General features: G+C 44.2%; 1 protein-coding gene across 1 annotated transcript in view; it reads left to right on the top strand.

The window, feature by feature from the left end:
- Positions 1–18,612, top strand: part of obscna (obscurin, cytoskeletal calmodulin and titin-interacting RhoGEF a) — an 85,414-nt gene that overhangs the window by 38,253 nt on the left and 28,549 nt on the right. The window contains exons 41-45 of the mRNA XM_031838076.1: positions 5,991–6,257; positions 6,420–6,683; positions 6,843–10,253; positions 11,120–11,195; positions 11,287–11,384. Coding sequence (XP_031693936.1) covers positions 5,991–6,257; positions 6,420–6,683; positions 6,843–10,253; positions 11,120–11,195; positions 11,287–11,384 — 4,116 coding nt within the window. The remainder of the gene's footprint in view (positions 1–5,990; positions 6,258–6,419; positions 6,684–6,842; positions 10,254–11,119; positions 11,196–11,286; positions 11,385–18,612) is intronic.

The following is an 18,612-nucleotide window of genomic DNA, read 5'->3' as shown; positions in this document are numbered from 1 at the left end:
TAAGCATGTCCCAGTTTAGGTCACCTAGTAGCACAATCAATTCACATATGGTATCGAGGGCACAGCTGGGGGCAGAGGGAGGTCTATAGCAAGCTGCAACAGTGAGAAACTTGTTTCTGGAAAGGTGCATTTTTTGAAGTAGAAGCTCGAATTGTTTGGGTACAGACTTGGATTGTAATACAGAACTCTGCAGGCTATCTTTGCAGTAGATTGCAACACCGCCCCCTTTGGCAGTTCTATCTTGGCGGAAAATGTTATAGTTAGCAATGGAGATTAAGGTTTTTGGTGGTTTTCCTAAACCAGGATTCAGACACGGCTAAGATAGGGTTATCAGAGTGTGCAAAAGCAGTGAGTAAAACAAACTTAGGGAGTAGGCTTCTAATGTTAAACATGCATGTAACCAAGGATTTTACGGTTACAGAAGTCAACAAATGAGAGCACCTGGGGAGTGGGAGTGGAGCTAGGCTTTGCAGGGCCTGGAGTAACCTCTACATCACCAGAGGAACAGAGGAGAAGTAGGATAAGGGTACAGCTAAAAGCTATTCAAACTGGCCCTCTAGCACGTTCGGAAGAGAGAGTAAAAGGAGCAGATTTCTGGGCACGATAGCATAGATTCAAGGCATAGTGTACAGACAAAGGTAAGGTAGGATGTGAGTACATTGGAGGTAAACCCAGGCATTGAATAAGAGAGATATAGTCTCTAGAGATGTTTAAACTAGGTGATGTCATCGCATATGTAGGAGGTGGGATAACATGGTTGGTTAAGGCATATTGAGCAGGGCTAGAGGCTCTACAGTGAAATAAAACAGTAATCACTAACCAGGACAGTAATGGACGAGGCATATTGATATTAGAGAGAGGCATGTGTAGCCAAGTGAACATATGGGTCCACGGCGATTCAGGCAGTTAGCAGGCCGATGCTAACACGCCAACAGTTAGTAGGCCGGGGCTAAACAAGCTAGCAGTTAGCAGACCGGGTTAGCAAGCAAGCAGTTACCAGGGGCTAGCAGTTAGCAGACTGGTGCAGGCAAGCTTGCAGTTAGTAGACCGGGACTAGCAAGTTAGCCTTTGGGGGACGTCACGATGGGGGTAAGTCTGTTTTTGCCTTGTCGTGCGGTGACGTCGACAGACCAGTCGTGGAGTTAGTAGGGTTCCAAGTAGCTCTAAGTAGCTAGCAGGTCAACAGAATGGGCCTTCAGCGGGCGTCGCGCCTGAGGGGCCTGTTGCAATCCTTGGGCAGGTTATGTCGGTATTCGAGTCGTAGAGGATCGGTGGGGTTCCGTGCCCCGTACCGGCAGTAGAAGGGGTCCGGATATTGTAGCCCAGCAAATGACCAATGATATGCGTCTTTGAGTCTACTAATGCTCCGATCATCCTCCACTGACTCGGCGCTGTTTATGTCTCTACGGTGTCCCCTCACACAGGACCACACTCAGAGCCTACGTAACAGAGGCTTTTCTTAAAAACTTGACTTTGTGTGGTTCGCTCACCTATTTAAACAAACAAAAAACTATTTTCGGGATGTGGTATCCACTCGGCTCGCTTCCTCTTAGATCTTAGGCGGGTCCATCTGCTCCGTTCCCGAAGTGTGGTCTCCCTGAGATTGCAAGTTTGAGGGATCCCTTGTGCACGATTTACCCAGGTCGTCAGGAGCGGTCACCAAGTGAAGATTCACATCCCCGTCTCCAAATGTCGTGGTTAATTCCTTTATTATCAAACGAGGAGAGACAACCAAATCACACAAGTCAGAGTTATACTGGGTCTTCATTTCCTGTGGCAGTCCTCATGAGAGCCAGTTTCATCATAGCACTTGATGGTTTTTGCGACTGCACTTGAAGTAACTTTCAAAGTAATTTACATTTTCCGGATTGACTGACCTTCATGTCTTAAAGTAATGATGGATTGTCATTTCTATTTGATTATTTGAGCTGTTATTGTCATAATATAGACTTGGTCTTTTATCAAATAGGGCTGTATTCTGTATATCACCCCTACTGATTGGCACAACTGATTGGCTCAAACGCATTAAGATGGAATGAAATTCCACAAAGTAACTTTTAACAAGGCACACCTGTTAATTGAAAAGCATTCCAGGTGACTACCTCATGAAGCTGGTTGAGAGAATGCCAAGAGTGTGCAAAGCTATCATCAAGGCAAAGGGTGGCTACTTTGAAGAATCTAAAATATACACTATCGTTCAAAAGTTTGGGGTCACTTAGAAATGTCCTTGTTTTTGAAAGAAAAGCAAAAAGAAATTGTCCATTAAAATAACTTCAAATTGATCAGAATGTAACGCTCGTCTGATGAAGAAGGAGTGGACCAAAGTGCAGCGTGGTACGTGTTCATGATATGTATTAAAATCTGAACGCTAGAACAAAAAAAACTAAGCGAGAAACAAACAGTTCTGTAAGGTAACTAAAACTATACAGAAAACAACTACCCACAAACCCAGGTGGGAAAAAGGCTACCTAAGTATGATTCTCAATCAGAGACAACGATAGCCAGCTGCCTCTGATTGAGGACCACACACGGCCAAACACAAAGAAATAGAAAACATAGAAATAAAGAAACTAGAATGCCCACCCTAGTCACACCCTGGCCTAACCAAAATAGAGAATAAAAGCCTCTCTATGACCAGGGCGTGACACAGAAATACAGTGTAGACATTGTTAATGTTGTAAATGACTATTGTAGCTGGAAACAGCAGATTTTTAATGGAATATCTACATAGGTGTAGAGAGGCCCATTATCAGCAACCATCACTCCTGTGTTCCAATGGCACGTAGTGTTAGCTAATCCAAGTTTATCGTTTTAAAAGGCTAATTGTTCATTAGAAAATCCTTTTGCAATTATGTTAGCATAGCTGAAGACGGTTGTTCTGATTAAAGAAGTAATAAAACTGGCCTTCTTTAGACTAGTTGAGTATCTGGAGCATCAGCATTTGTGGGTTCCATTACTGGCTCAAAATGGCCAGAAACAAAGAACTTTCTTCTGAAACTCATCAGTCTATTGTTCTGAGAAATGAAGGATATTCGATGCGAGAAAGTGTTTACCACTGTGCACTACTCCCTTCACAGAACAGCGCAAACGGGCTCTTACCAGAATAGAAAGAGGAGTGGGAGGCCCTGTTGCACAACTGAGCAAGAGGACAAGTACATTAGAGAGTCTAGTATGAGAAATAGATGCCTCACAAGTCCTCAACTGGCAGATTCATTACATAGTACCCGCAAAACACCAGTCTCAATGTCAACAGTGAAGAGGCGACTCTGGGATGCTGGCCTTCTAGGCAGATTTCCCCTATCCAGTGTCTGTGTTATTTTGCCCATATTAATCTTTTCTTTTTATGGGCCAATCTGAGATATGGCTTTTTCTTTGCAACTCTGCCCAGAAGGCCAGTGTCCCGGAGTCACCTCTTCACTGTTGACATTGAGACTGGTGTTTTGCAGGTAATGAAGCTGCCAGTTGAGGACTTGTGAGGTGTCTGTTTCTCAAACTAGACACTCTAATTGCAAAAGGGTTTTATAATGATCAAATAACCTTTTAAAATGATAAACTTGGATTAGCTAACACAACGTGACATTGGAACACAGAAGTGATGGTTGCTGATAATGGGCCTCTGCACGCCTATGTAGATATTCCATTAAAAAAATCAGCTGTTTCCAGCTATTATAGTCATTTACATCATTAACAATGTCTACACTGTATTTCTAATGAATTAGATGTTCTTTTAATGGAAAAAAATGTGCTTTTCTTTCAAAATAAGGACACTTCTAAGTGACCCCAAACTTTTGAACGGTAGTGTATTTTTTTAACACTTTTTTGCTTACTACATGATACCATATGTGTTATTTCATAGTTTTGATGTCTTCACTATTATTCTACAAAGTAGAAAATAGTACAAATAAAGAAAAACCCTTGAATGAGTAGGGGTGTCCAAACCTTTGACTGTTACTGTATGTAATGTATAAAATAACTGTTTTATACTGTGATCCTCCCCTTCTATGGAATGCCCGCTGCCTTCATATGTCATTTTGACATATTCTATACAAGTAAAGACCAACCATTTTCTAAAATTGAGTTAATTGTACTTTACATGGTGAAAAATACACATTGATTTCATAGTATATCCCACCAGTGGCAAATCTGGTGTTTTTTAGATGTAATTCATACTATATTAGATCAAATCCAGACAGGAACTATTATTTTAGCATGTGACCTAAATCATACATTCGATAAGATTGACTGATGTAGTAATAAAAAGGGAGCCTCCAAAGAGGCTGAAAAATGTTCTCTACAAATACCTTACAGGACACCTACAGGTGACTATTCCCACCTACAAAAGACATTTCATTTTTTTCTCAAGAGAAACGCCATTCAAGAATTGACTACATTTTCTTTCTCTAAAAATGCACTCAGCAATTTACTGGATAAAGAAAAATCATGATATAGTGATACTGGATCATTCTCCGGTATCATGCTTAATTACACCAATAGAAAATGCACTTAGCGACAGAATTTGGAGAATGAACAGCGCGCATCTTATAGACCCGAAATGCGTTAAATATGTAAACGAAAGACTAAAACCTTTACCATTACAAATGACAGAGAGGACAGGGAAAAGCTGACCCCTGACATAATTTGTGATTCCTTTAAGGCGTACATTAGGACAGGGTTTTGTACATGTTTGCCCCAGCACTATTCAAATAACCAACTAATCATCAAGCTTAGATTATTTGAATCAGCTGTGTTTCGAATGACCTTTTCCTATTAAAAACTTTGAAAGCATTCAGCATTCCAGCTGAAAAAATACATTTCATGAAAATATTGTATAAATGTCCAAAGGCAGGGGGCACAAGACAGGGATGTCCCCTCTCCCCCTTCCTGTTTGTACTGGCAATTGAACCGCTTGCAGAAATAATTAGACAAGACCCCAATGTAAACATGAATATAAACTAAACTTATTTGCAGATCTCCTGATATACAGTGCCTTGCGAAAGTATTCGGCCCCCTTGAACTTTGCGACCTTTTGCCACATTTCAGGCTTCAAACATAAAGATATAAAACTTTATTTTTTGTGAAGAATCAACAACAAGTGGGACACAATCATGAAGTGGAACGACATATATTGGAAATGTCAAAAAATTTTAACAAATCAAAAACTGAAAAATTGGGCGTGCAAAATTATATCAATAATTGAAAACTCAATGCCCCCTTTGCCAAAAATATTTTCAGAATACTCTAAAATTAACTTGGAGAAAATGAAATAATGTTGATAGGAAAAAGAATAACTCATAATCTACAGCAATCCTTTAGGTGGACCATAAAAAAGATGAAATACTTAGGATGCTTAATAAGTCACAAAACACAAAAAATATATAAAGATAATTTTATGCCATTACTCAATTATATGAAAGTAGATCTAATTAAATGGAATAATCTTCCCATAAATCTTAGAGGTAGAAAAACCTCTTTAGAATGGCATTGCTTCCAACGTTTTTGTATCTATTTTCAGTAATACCAATTACCCCACAGAAGACATTCATAGAATAAAAAGGAAAGTTTTACATCTACTGTACATAAGTCTGAGGGTGGTTTTAATCAACTTGCTACCCAATACCTTTTCTTGCGACATAGTTAAATGCACTGAAGAGGAACAATGGGAACATATTGAAGATGTGCATGCTTATCCCCAGAATCATTTTAAGTGTCTAATTTCAAAGGTTAAAGCTAAGAACATAAACAATGTAATTGTTAAGAATACTATAATATGGAATAAAATGAATGTTGTTTTACAAGAACCAATACCACTCCCTAAAAACACAACCTTATGGAACAATCCTTGAATAGCTTTTCAGAATTCACAGATAAATGTATCCACATAATTACAACATTACAATAAAATATTCGGAATTATATTACTGTCTTTGTATTACTCAGCCTGACATTGGTCAAATGGAACATAGATTTGGAATTCCGTATTATCTCTCCAGAGCTGCCTCCATACTTTGAGGAGGAGCTCCAGGCTGTGGAGGCTGAGGAAGGGGAAATGGCCTTCCTGTCCTGTGAGCTGTCTAAGCCTGGAGTCCCAGTCCAGTGGAGGAAGGGCCGGCTGCCTCTCAGGCCCAACAGGAAGTACCAGATGAAGCAGGACGGCTGTGTGTTTCAACTATACATTCTGGAGCTGAAGTCCGACGACAGTGGCAGCTACACGTGCCAGGCAGATGGCGTGGAGACCACCGCCTCTGTGTCTGTGAAAGGTATGTGTGTGATTGGTTGTGTAATTAGCACACACCTGCTGCATGTAGAGGAATCACACCTCATTACAGTCATATTCAGTGCAACAAAACTCCAAGAAGTATAAAGTATAAACACTAATATATGTGTACACATTTTGAGAGTTGACTCTCCTCTGTGTCCAGTTAAAGTACTCATTGAGAAGAAGCCCCGGGACACCGTCGTCATGGAAGGGGAGACGGCGACCTTATCCTGTACGACGTCTGACCTCACTACCCCTGTCACATGGAGATGCAACAACATGCCCCTACTGAACGGAGACAAGTATGAGAACCGTAAGGAGGGCAAGCTCAACCTGCTTCTCATCCACAATGTGGACCCAGATGACTCTGGGATATACTCCTGTGATACTGGAGACATGCAGAGCAGCGTCAATCTGACTGTCACAGGTAAGGATTTCCCATCATCTAGAGAGAAGTAACATAACCAGGAACTCAGGTTTATCTCAGGGGGTTACAGTATTCTGAATTCTCTCTTTGCATTACTCACCCTAATATTGGTCAAATATAACATCGATTTTTAATTCCCTAATTGTTCCGTCTCTCCAGAGCTGCCTCCATACTTTGAAGAAGAGCTGCAGGCTGTGGAGGTAGAGGAAGGGGGCACAGCCTGCCTGTCCTGTGAACTGTCTAAGCCTGGAGTCCCAGTCCAGTGGAGGAAGGGCCGGCTGCCTCTCAGGCCCAACAGGAAGTACCAGCTGAAGCAGGACGACTGTGTGTTTCAGCTACACATCCTGGAGCTGAAGCCCGAGGACAGTGGCAGCTACACGTGCCAGGCAGGTGGTGTGAAGACCACAGCCTCTGTAGCAGTAAAGCCTCTCCCAGCCAAGACAGAACCTCCCAAGACAATGCCTCCCACAAAGGCTCCCACGAAGGCTGCCTCTCCCACACCTCCACCAGGGCCAAAGAAACAGGGCATGATCTGGACATCCATTGTGGGGTCAGAGAAAGACCTGGAGCCTGAGGCAGAGACAGTGGTAGACCTACATGAGAAACAGTCAGTAAGGTCTATAGGTAAGGAGACTAAGGTAGACAAGCAGGAAAAACAGCAAGTCAAACAGACAGTAAGAGCTATGGTGAGGGACACAGAGGAAAAAAAGCCATTGAAGTCTATGGTTAAAGAGATTGAAGTAGACCACATGGTGAAACAGCCAGTGCCCCCAGCGAGACGAGCATCTATAATGTCAGATACTGGAATAGACCAAGTGGTGAAACAACCAGTTCCACTAGTGAGACAAGCATCTATAATGTCAGATACTGGAATAGACCAAGTGGTGAAACAACCAGTTCCACCAGTGAGACGAACATCTATAGTGTCAGATGTTGTGGTAGATGAGGTTAGGAAACAGCCAGTTCCACCAGTGAGACAAGCATCAGTAGTGTCAGATGCTGGGATAGACCAAGTGGTGAAACAACCAGTTCCACCAGTGAGACGACCATCTATAGTGTCAGATGTTGGGGTAGATGAGGTGAGGAAACAGCCAGTTCCACCAGTGAGACAAGCATTAGTAGTGTCAGATGCTGGGATAGACCAAGTGGTGAAACAACCAGTTCCACCAGCGAGACGAGCGTCTGTAGTTTCAGTTTCGGCTACTGGGGTAGATGAGGTGAGCAAACAGCCAGTTCCACCAGTCAGACGAGCGTCTGTAGTTTCAGTTTCAGATACTGGGGTAGACGAGGTGAGGAAACAGCCAGTTCCACCAGTGAGACGAGCATCTATAGTGTCAGATGCTGGGATAGAGCAAGTGGTGAGGAAACAACCAGTTCCACCAGCGAGACGAGCATCTGTAGTTTCAGTTTCAGATACTGGGGTAGATGAGGTAAAAAAACAGCCAGTTCCACCAGTGAGACGAGCATCTATAGTGTCGGATGTTGGGGTAGATGAGGTGAGGAAACAGCCAGTTCCACCAGTGAGACGAGCATCTGTAGTTTCAGTTTCAGATACTGGGGTAGATGAGGTAAAAAAACAGCCAGTTCCACCAGTGAGACGAGCATCTGTAGTGTCGGATGCTGGGATAGACCAACTGGTGAGGAAACAGCCAGTTCCACCAGCGAGACAAGCATCTATAGTGTCAGATGCTGGGATAGACGAGGTGAGGAAACAGCCAGTTCCACCAGTGAGACGAGCATCTATAGTGTCAGATGCTGGGTTAGACGAGGTGAGGAAACAGCCAGTTCCACCAGTGAGACGAGCATCTATAGTGTCAGATGCTGGGTTAGACGAGGTGAGGAAACAGCCAGTTCCACCAGTGAGACGAGCATCTATAGTGTCAGATGTTGGGTTAGACGAGGTGAGGAAACAGCCAGTTCCACCAGTGAGACGAGCATCTATAGTGTCAGATGTTGGGTTAGACGAGGTGAGGAAACAGCCAGTTCCACCAGTGAGACGACCATCTATAGTGTCAGATGTTGGGTTAGACGAGGTGAGGAAACCGCCAGTTCCACCAGTGAGACGAGCATCTGTAGTGTCAGATGCTGGGTTAGACGAGGTGAGGAAACTGCCAGTTCCACCAGTGAGACGAGCATCTATAGTGTCAGATGTTGGGTTAGACGAGGTGAGGAAACCACCAGTTCCACCAGTGAGACGAGCATCTGTAGTGTCAGATGCTGGGTTAGACGAGGTGAGGAAACTGCCAGTTCCACCAGTGAGACGAGCATCTATAGTGTCAGATGTTGGGGTAGAAGAGGTGATGAAACAGCCAGTTCCAGCAGCGAGACGAGCGTCTGTAGTTTCAGTTTCGGATACTGGGGTAGACGAGGTAAGAAAACAGCCAGTTCCACCAGTGAGACGAGCGTCTGTAGTGTCAGATGCTGGGGTAGATGAGGTGAGGAAACAGCCAGTTCCAGCAGCGGGGCGAGCATCTGTAGTTTCAGTTTCGGATGCTGGGGTAGACAAGGTGAGCAAACAGCCAGTTCCACCAGTGAGACGAGCGTCTGTAGTTTCGGATGCTGGTATAGACCAAGTTGTGAAACAGCCAGTGCCACCAGCGAGACGATCATCTATACTGTCCGATGCTGGCGTAGATCAGATAGCTAGATCTAAAAAGAAGATGGATATAGAAATAGACCATCAAGAGAAACAGCCAGTGAAGTCTATGGTGAAGGAGACAGAGATAGAACAGAGGGATCAACAGCCAGTAAGGTCTACAGTGCAGGAGACTGAAAAACCCAAGATGGTGGAGGATGATAACCAACTCCATATCTCAGAGGATGAGTCCTTCACAGAGGCCCACACCCAGGTAACAGTCAACCAGAAGACCAGCAAGCCTGTAGTCGCTGTTGCTGGAGTTCCCAAGGGGCTACAGATGACTCAGCAAGTTGACGAGATTGCACTTGACAGTGTCGAGGACGAACATGAGATGTTGGAAGCTGCCATCAAGATCCAGGCAGCTTTCAAGGGATACAAGACCCGCAAAGACATGCGGCCCATCTTCAAGCAGGTGTTTAAGAACCAGAGTGCTGAGACCAATGGTACCATCCAGCTGGAGTGTAAGGTGGAAGGGAAGCTCAACGCAGTACGCTGGCTGAAGAACAGCCAGGAGGTCATAGGAGACCAACGCCACCGCATGAACACCTCAGAGGATGGCGTCTGCACACTGGTGATCATCAACATGTCTGCCATAGACACTGGGGTCTATACCTGTGAGGTGGTTAACACGTTTGGTGTGTCCTCATATAATGGTAACATTACTGTGGGTGAACCTCAAATGCCTCCATCTTCTACCCAGAGGCCCGCAGCCCCATCCCAGCCCTCCACCCCTTCTGTGCATCCAGTCCTGGCCTCCATTGGCCCTCTCCAGCCAGTCCAGACCTCCACTCCTGGGAAGGAGACTGTGGATTCTGTGGATTCTGTGGAGTGCGAGGGGATCTCCCTGTGGCAGACCTACAATCTAACCAAGGAGGATCCCCGCAGGACCCTGCAGGAGAGGAGGAGGGCCTCCCTTATTGCCGCCAGCTCTAGTAAGTCAAGTTAGAAATATGTCCTTAATACGTGACCTGGGTCATATGCAGTAATTGTGTCTGCATTTGCTAGGAGTGAGTTGTAGCTGTTTGTTGATAGACTGATATTCATCTTTGTCTTATTAAAGGGGCCATTTGTACATCCCCTTTTTGGACTCCGGTCCGTAAGTTGGAGAATTCAGAAACAGCTTTTTCCTGCAATCTAGAGCCAAAATCATTAAGCGTAATTCTATGTAAAAAATATTGTCATTATTCTGCATATCTTTTAAACTGTCTGTGTCCTCCTGACCGGTGTTTCTTTTTTAAAAGAAACTAAATATGGTATCTCTGTATCTGCTAAAATCTGGGTAAAATATTGAAAGAAATGTGAGTCTTATTCAGTACATTTAGTTTATTGCTTGCTTTTCTAAGTCTACCAATCTTGCCAGCAGGCATGCCAGCTAAAATGGTTAGACAAGCTTCTTATGAGGTTGGGAGATTGGGAACCTATCTGGGCTAGCTAAAACCAACTTCATCCAATTGTTAAGTGGCTAGTGGTATTACAGAGAGGAAAAAAAAAATCTTATTTTATATAAAAAACAAAAATACAGAACAAATCTGAGGGGGCACGTGCCCCTGTGCCATCTATGGGCATGCCACCTCTGCTGTATACCCTCAAAACATGGTTAAAACTATCATTTTGATCTCATCGATGGTCATTCCTTGCATCCATAGCTCTGTCAATAAATTTGATTGTACTTACATTTCTCCAGTCCCATCCCTCAGATGTTCACCAAAGCAGTACCTGGGTGGCCGCTTTGTTATTGTTGAATTGCAGATTGCCCCTTTAACTGACAATTATCATTTATTTTTCTCTGTTTCCCCAGTGTCTAGTCCCTCTGACTACGATACAGCTCCAGATTTCATAGAGCCTGCTGACATAATCCCCAAAGATCACCCCAGGTAAGCCAATCAAAATCATAATTTAACATGTAGCTATATCCTCCTGTTCTATGGCATTATCGTTTGTTAATAAGAAAATATATTCCCACAGGGAAAAGGAAGCCATTAAGTCACAGGACCAGTTATCCAATAAGGAGGATGAAGAACAGAAAGTCACGTCTCAACCACCCAGGCATTTTAAGGCCAAAGGTCAGCCATATTCTGTTATGTTGTTAGATCGAAATAGTGAGTTGTTACCTTTTGTGGTGATGGTATTTCACATGTTGTACTGAATCCATTCACTTGAACACTAATGGCTGTAATGTAATATCATGCACATATAATGGGTTGCACTCTGCATTGTGTTGTGAAGAGTTGAGACCGTTATATAAATAAAAAATAACAGGCATTAGTTCAATGCCTCTTAACTGCATCTGCACCTTCTCCAATAAGAGAAGACACAGTCATGCTTAGACCTATGCATTGCATGTGGCACCAGAATTTGCATACCAGTGACGTGCAGTGAGGTCGGTGGCTGGATAAACACCTACAGTACTCACAAATAAACATTGGTGGATCCCAAATTCACCATACAATAGATAGCTCCAATAACCAGAGTTACATAGGCTATTAACCAAAATTGACAAGCAATTTTCATAAAATGTAAATACCAATGTAGCCAAGAAACAACAAGCGATAGCCTCTGATAGCGACCTATTTCATTGCTATCATCTGACAAAAACACACTGCTCAACTGAGTTTAGCCATAAACCGATGTAGCATCCACAGCTACAGCTGATAGGTGGTACTAAAATACCGATATGTGGACACATTTCATCCGAATAATTCACCAGTCAAACTCCAAAACCTTTCACAATGGATTTACAATTCTTCCAATGATCATGGCTACTCCGTGCCACTAGTGTGAAGTGAAGTAGCTGGCTAGCTAGCTGGCTAGCTAATCAAATGTGTGGCTTTCTGATCACAGAGATCAGAAATATAACACAATGTCAAGGATACATAAAGTTATAGCTAGTTACAACTGAATAGCGAAGCAACATTTTATATTAAAATAAAACAAACCAATGCATGACGCAGTCAGCTAGCTAACAAGCCTGCTACACTAACTAGCTAGCTGCTTGGAAACAACAATCAAAACAAGTAATCCATTGTAGTTTTTACACTCGCAAACATATTTACAATGAAATAGCAAATGCGACATACAGTTTATTCACAATGTATTCAGACCCCTTCACCTTTTCCACATTTTGTTACATAACATCCTTATTAAAAATAGTTTGTTTTTCTTTTCAATCTACACACAATAACCCCAAATGGAAAAAAAAAGGTTTTGAGACATTTTTGCTAAATGAAAACAAACAATTGAAATATCACACTTACATAAATATTCAGATCCTTTACTAAGTACTTTGTTGAAGCACCTTTGGCAGCAATTACAGCCTAGAGTCTTCTTGGGTATGAGGCTACAGGCTTGGCACACCTGTATTTGGGGAGTTTCTCCTATTCTTCTCTGCAGATCCTCTCAAGCTCTGTCAGGTTGGATAGGGAACATCACAACACAGCTCAGGTCTCTCCAAAGATGTTTGATCGGCTTCAAGTCCGGGTTCTGGCTGAGCCATGCAAGGACATTCAGAGACTGTTGTCTTGGCTGTGTGCTTAGTGTCGTTGTCCTGTTGGAAGGTGAACCTCCGCCCAGTCTGAGGTCTGAAGCAGGTTTTCATCACGGATATCTCATTCCCTCAATCCTGTATAGTCTCCTAGTCCCTCCTGCTGAAAAACATCCCCACAGCATAATGCTGCCACCACCATGCTTCACCGTAGGGATGGTCTCAAGTTTCCTCCAGATGTGGTGCTTGGCATACAGGCCAAAGAGTTCAATCTTGGTTTCATCAAACCAGAGAATCTTGTTTCTCATGGTCTGAGAGTCATTTAGGTGCCTTTTGGCAAACTCCAAGCGGGCTGTCATGTGCCTTTTTACTGAGGAGTGTCTTCCATCTGGCCACTCTACCATAAATGCCTGATTGGTGGAGTGCTGCAGAGATGGTTGTCCTTCTGGAAGGTTCTCCCATCTCCACAGAGGAACTGGAGCTCTGTCAGAGTGACCATCAGGTTCTTGGTCACCTATCTGACCAAGGCCCTTCTCCCCCAATTGCTCCGTTTAGCCGGGCGGCCAGCTCTAGGAAGAGTCCTGGTGGTTCCAAACTTCTTCCATTTAAGAATGATGGAGGCCACTGTGTTCTTGGGGATCTTTAATGCTGCAGAAATGTTTTGGTACCCTTCTCCAGATCTGTGCCTCGACACAATCCAAATCAAATCAAATCAAATCAAAATCAAATCAAATTTATTTGTCACATACACATGGTTAGCAGATGTTAATGCGAGTGTAGCGAAATGCTTGTGCTTCTAGTTCCGACAATGCAGTAATAACGAACAAGTAATCTAACTAACAATTCCCCAAAAAACTACTGTCTTATACACAGTGTAAGGGGATAAAGAATATGTACATAAGGATATATGAATGAGTGATGGTACAGAGCAGCATAGGCAAGATACAGTAGATGATATCGAGTACAGTATATACATATGAGATGAGTATGTAAACCAAGTGGCATAGTTAAAGTGGCTAGTGATACATGTATTACATAAGGATGCAGTCGATGATATAGAGTACAGTATCTACGTATGCATATGAGATGAATAATGTAGGGTAAGTAACATTATATAAGGTAGCATTGTTTAAAGTGGCTAGTGATATATTTACATCATTTCCCATCAATTCCCATGATTAAAGTGGCTGGAGTAGAGTCAGTGGCATTGACAGTGTGTTGGCAGTAGCCACTCAATGTTAGTGGTGGCTGTTTAACAGTCTGATGGCCTTGAGATAGAAGCTGTTTTTCAGTCTCTCGGTCCCAGCTTTGATGCACCTGTACTGACCTCGCCTTCTGGATGACAGCGGGGTGAACAGGCAGTGGCTCGGGTGGTTGATGTCCTTGATGATCTTTATGGCCTTCCTGTAGCATCGGGTGGTGTAGGTGTCCTGGAGGGCAGGTAGTTTGCCCCCGGTGATGCGTTGTGCAGACCTCACTACCCTCTGGAGAGCCTTACGGTTGAGGGCGGTGCAGTTGCCATACCAGGCGGTGATACAGCCCGCCAGGATGCTCTCGATTGTGCATCTGTAGAAGTTTGTGAGTGCTTTTGGTGACAAGCCGAATTTCTTCAGCCTCCTGAGGTTGAAGAGGCGCTGCTGCGCCTTCCTCACGATGCTGTCTGTGTGAGTGGACCAATTCAGTTTGTCTGTGATGTGTATGCCGAGGAACTTAAAACTTGCTACCCTCTCCACTACTGTTCCATCGATGTGGATGGGGGGGTGTTCCCTCTGCTGTTTCCTGAAGTCCACAATCATCTCCTTAGTTTTGTTGACGTTGAGTGTGAGGTTATTTTCCTGACACCACACTCCGAGGGCCCTCACCTCCTCCCTGTAGGCCGTCTCGTCGTTGTTGGTAATCAAGCCTACCACTGTTGTGTCGTCCGCAAACTTGATGATTGAGTTGGAGGCGTGCGTGGCCACGCAGTCGTGGGTGAACAGGGAGTACAGGAGAGGGCTCAGAACGCACCCTTGTGGGGCCCCAGTGTTGAGGATCAGCGGGGAGGAGATGTTGTTGCCTACCCTCACCACCTGGGGGCGGCCCGTCAGGAAGTCCAGTACCCAGTTGCACAGGGCGGGGTCGAGACCCAGGGTCTCGAGCTTGATGACGAGCTTGGAGGGTACTATGGTGTTGAATGCCGAGCTGTAGTCGATGAACAGCATTCTCACATAGGTATTCCTCTTGTCCAGATGGGTTAGGGCAGTGTGCAGTGTGGTTGAGATTGCATCGTCTGTGGACCTATTTGGGCGGTAAGCAAATTGGAGTGGGTCAAGGGTGTCAGGTAGGGTGGAGGTGATATGGTCCTTGACTAGTCTCTCAAAGCACTTCATGATGACGGATGTGAGTGCTACGGGGCGGTAGTCGTTTAGCTCAGTTACCTTAGCTTTCTTGGGAACAGGAACAATGGTGGCCCTCTTGAAGCATGTGGGAACAGCAGACTGGTATAGGGATTGGTTGAATATGTCTGTAAACACACCGGCCAGCTGGTCTGCGCATGCTCTGAGGGCGCGGCTGGGGATGCCGTCTGGGCCTGCAGCCTTGCGAGGGTTAACACGTTTAAATGTCTTACTCACTTCGGCTGCAGTGAAGGAGAGACCGCATGTTTTCGTTGCAGGCCGTGTCAGTGGCACTGTATTGTCCTCAAAGCGGGCAAAAAAGTTGTTTAGTCTGCCTGGGAGCAAGACATCCTGGTCCGTGACTGGGCTGGGTTTCTTCCTGTAGTCCGTGATTGACTGTAGACCCTGCCACATGCCTCTTGTGTCTGAGCCGTTGAATTGAGATTCTACTTTGTCTCTGTACTGGCGCTTAGCTTGTTTGATAGCCTTGCGGAGGGAATAGCTGCACTGTTTGTATTCAGTCATGTTACCAGACACCTTGCCCTGATTAAAAGCAGTGGTTCGCGCCTTCAGTTCCACACGAATGCTGCCATCAATCCACGGTTTCTGGTTGGGGAATGTTTTAATCGTTGCTATGGGAACGACATCTTCAACGCACGTTCTAATGAACTCGCACACCGAATCAGCGTATTCGTCAATGTTGTTGGCTGACGCAATACGAAACATCTCCCAGTCCACGTGATGGAAGCAGTCTTGGAGTGTGGAGTCAGCTTGGTCGGACCAGCGTTGGACAGACCTCAGCGTGGGAGCTTCTTGTTTTAGTTTCTGTCTGTAGGCAGGGATCAACAAAATGGAGTCGTGGTCAGCTTTTCCGAAAGGGGGGCGGGGCAGGGCCTTATATGCGTCGCGGAAGTTAGAGTAACAATGATCCAGGGTCTTTCCACCCCTGGTTGCGCAATCGATATGCTGATAAAATTTAGGGAGTCTTGTTTTCAGATTAGCCTTGTTAAAATCCCCAGCTACAATGAATGCAGCCTCCGGATAAATCGTTTCCAGTTTGCAGAGAGTTAAATAAAGTTCGTTCAGAGCCATCGATGTGTCTGCTTGGGGGGGGATATATACGGCTGTGATTATAATCGAAGAGAATTCTCTTGGTAGATAATGCGGTCTACATTTGATTGTGAGGAATTCTAAATCAGGTGAACAGAAGGATTTGAGTTCCTGTATGTTTCTTTCATCACACCATGTCACGTTGGCCATAAGGCATACGCCCCCGCCCCTCTTCTTACCAGAAAGATGTTCGTTTCTGTCCGCGCGATGCGTGGAGAAACCCGCTTTTATTGCGTCTCTCCAGTGAGCCACGTTTCCGTGAAACAGAGAACGTTACAGTCTCTGATGTCCCTCTGGAATGCTACCCTTGCTCGGATTTCATCAACCTTGTTGTCAAGAGACTGGACATTGGCAAGAAGAATGCTAGGGAGTGGTGCACGATGTGCCCGTCTCCGGAGTCTGACCAGAAGACCGCTTCGTTTCCCTCTTTTTCTGAGTCGTTTTTTTGGGTCGCTGCATGGGAACCATCCCGTGGCGCTGGTTGTAAGGCAGAACACAGGATCCGCATCACGAAAACATATTCTTGGTCGTACTGGTGGTGAGTTGACGCTGATCTTATATTCAGTAGTTCTTCTCGGCTGTATGTGATGAAACCTAAGATGACCTGGGGTACTAGTGTAAGAAATAACACGTAAAAAAAACAAAAAACTGCATAGTTTCCTAGGAACGCGAAGCGAGGCGGCCATCTCTGCCGGCGCCGGAAGTTTGGCGTCGGCAGAGCTATAATTCCTTTGACCTTATGGCTTGGTTTTTGCTCTGACATGTACTGTCAACTGTGGGACCTTACAGTTGAAGTTGGAAGTTTACATACACCTCAGCCAAATACATTTAAACTCAGTTTTTCAAAATTCCTGACATTTAATCCAAGTAAAAAGTCCCTGTCTTAGGTCAGTTAGGATCACCACTTTATTTTAAGAATGTGAAATGGCAGAATAATAGTAGAGACTGATTTATTTCAGCTTTTATTTCTTTCATCATATTCCCAGTGGGTCAGAAGTGTACATACACTCAATTAGTATTTGGTATCATTGCCTTTAAATTGTTTAACTTGGGTCAAACATTTCGGGTAGCCTTCCACAAGCTTCCCACAATAAGTTGGGTGAATTTTGGCCCATTCCTCCTGACAGAGCTGGTGTAACTGAGTCAGGGTTTGAGGTTCTGCCCAAAATCTTCTATAGGATTGAGGTCAGGGCTTTGTGTCGGTCACTCCAATACCTTGACTTTGTTGTCCTTAAGCCATTTTGAAACAACTTTGGAAGTATGCTTGGAGTCATTGTTCATTTGGAAGACCCATTTGCGACCAAGCTTTAACTTCCTGACTGATGTCTTGAGAGGTTGCTTCAATATATCCACATACTTTTCCTCCCTCATGGTGCCATCTATTTTGTGAAGTGCACCAGTCCCTCCTGCAACAAAACACCCCCACAACATGATGCTGCCACCCCCGTGCTTCACGGTTGGGATGGTGTTCTTCAGCTTGCAAGCCTCCCCCTTTTTCCTCCAAACATAATGATGGTCATTATGGCCAAACAGTTCAATTTTTGTTTCAAGAGACCAGAGGACATTTCTACAAAAAGTACGATCTTTGTCCCCATGTGCAGTTGCAAACCATAGTCTGGCTTTTTTTATGGCAGTTTTGGAGCAGTGACTTCTTCCTTGCTGAGCGGCCTTTCAGGTTATGTTGACATAAGACTCGTTTAACTGTGGATATAGATACTTTTGTTCTTGTTTCCTCCAGCATCTTCACAAGGTCCTTTGCTGTTGTTCTGGGATTGATTTGCACTTTTCGCACCAAAGTACGTTCATTTCTAGGAGACAGAATGCGTCTCCTTCGTGAGTCGTGTGCCGGCTGCGTGGTCCCATGGTATTTATACTTGCGTACTATTGTTTGTACAGATGAACGTGGTTCCTTCAGGCTTTTGGAAATTGCTCCCAAGGATGAACCAGACTTGTGGAGGTCTACAATGTTTTTCTTCTGAGGTCTTTGCTGATTTGTTTAGATTTTCCCATGATGTCAAGCAAAGAGGCACTGAGTTTGAAGGTAGGCCTTGAAATACATCCACAGGTACACCTCCAATTGACTCAAATGATGTCAATTAGCCTATCAGAAGCTTATAAAGCCATGACATAATTTTCTGGAATTTTCCAAGCTGTTTAAAGGCACAGTCATTTTAGTTCATGTAAATTTCTGACCCACTGGAATTGTGATACAGTGAAATAATCTGTAAACAATTAATTGTGTCAATTGTGTCAATGCACAATGTTGAGGTCCTAACCAACTTGCCAAAACTATAGTTTGTTAACAAGACATTTATGGAGTGGTTG

Source organism: Oncorhynchus kisutch, linkage group LG13 (assembly GCF_002021735.2).
Source record: "Oncorhynchus kisutch isolate 150728-3 linkage group LG13, Okis_V2, whole genome shotgun sequence".
NCBI classification, from domain to species: Eukaryota; Metazoa; Chordata; class Actinopteri; order Salmoniformes; family Salmonidae; genus Oncorhynchus; species Oncorhynchus kisutch.
This window is presented reverse-complemented; position numbering and strand designations above follow the sequence as displayed.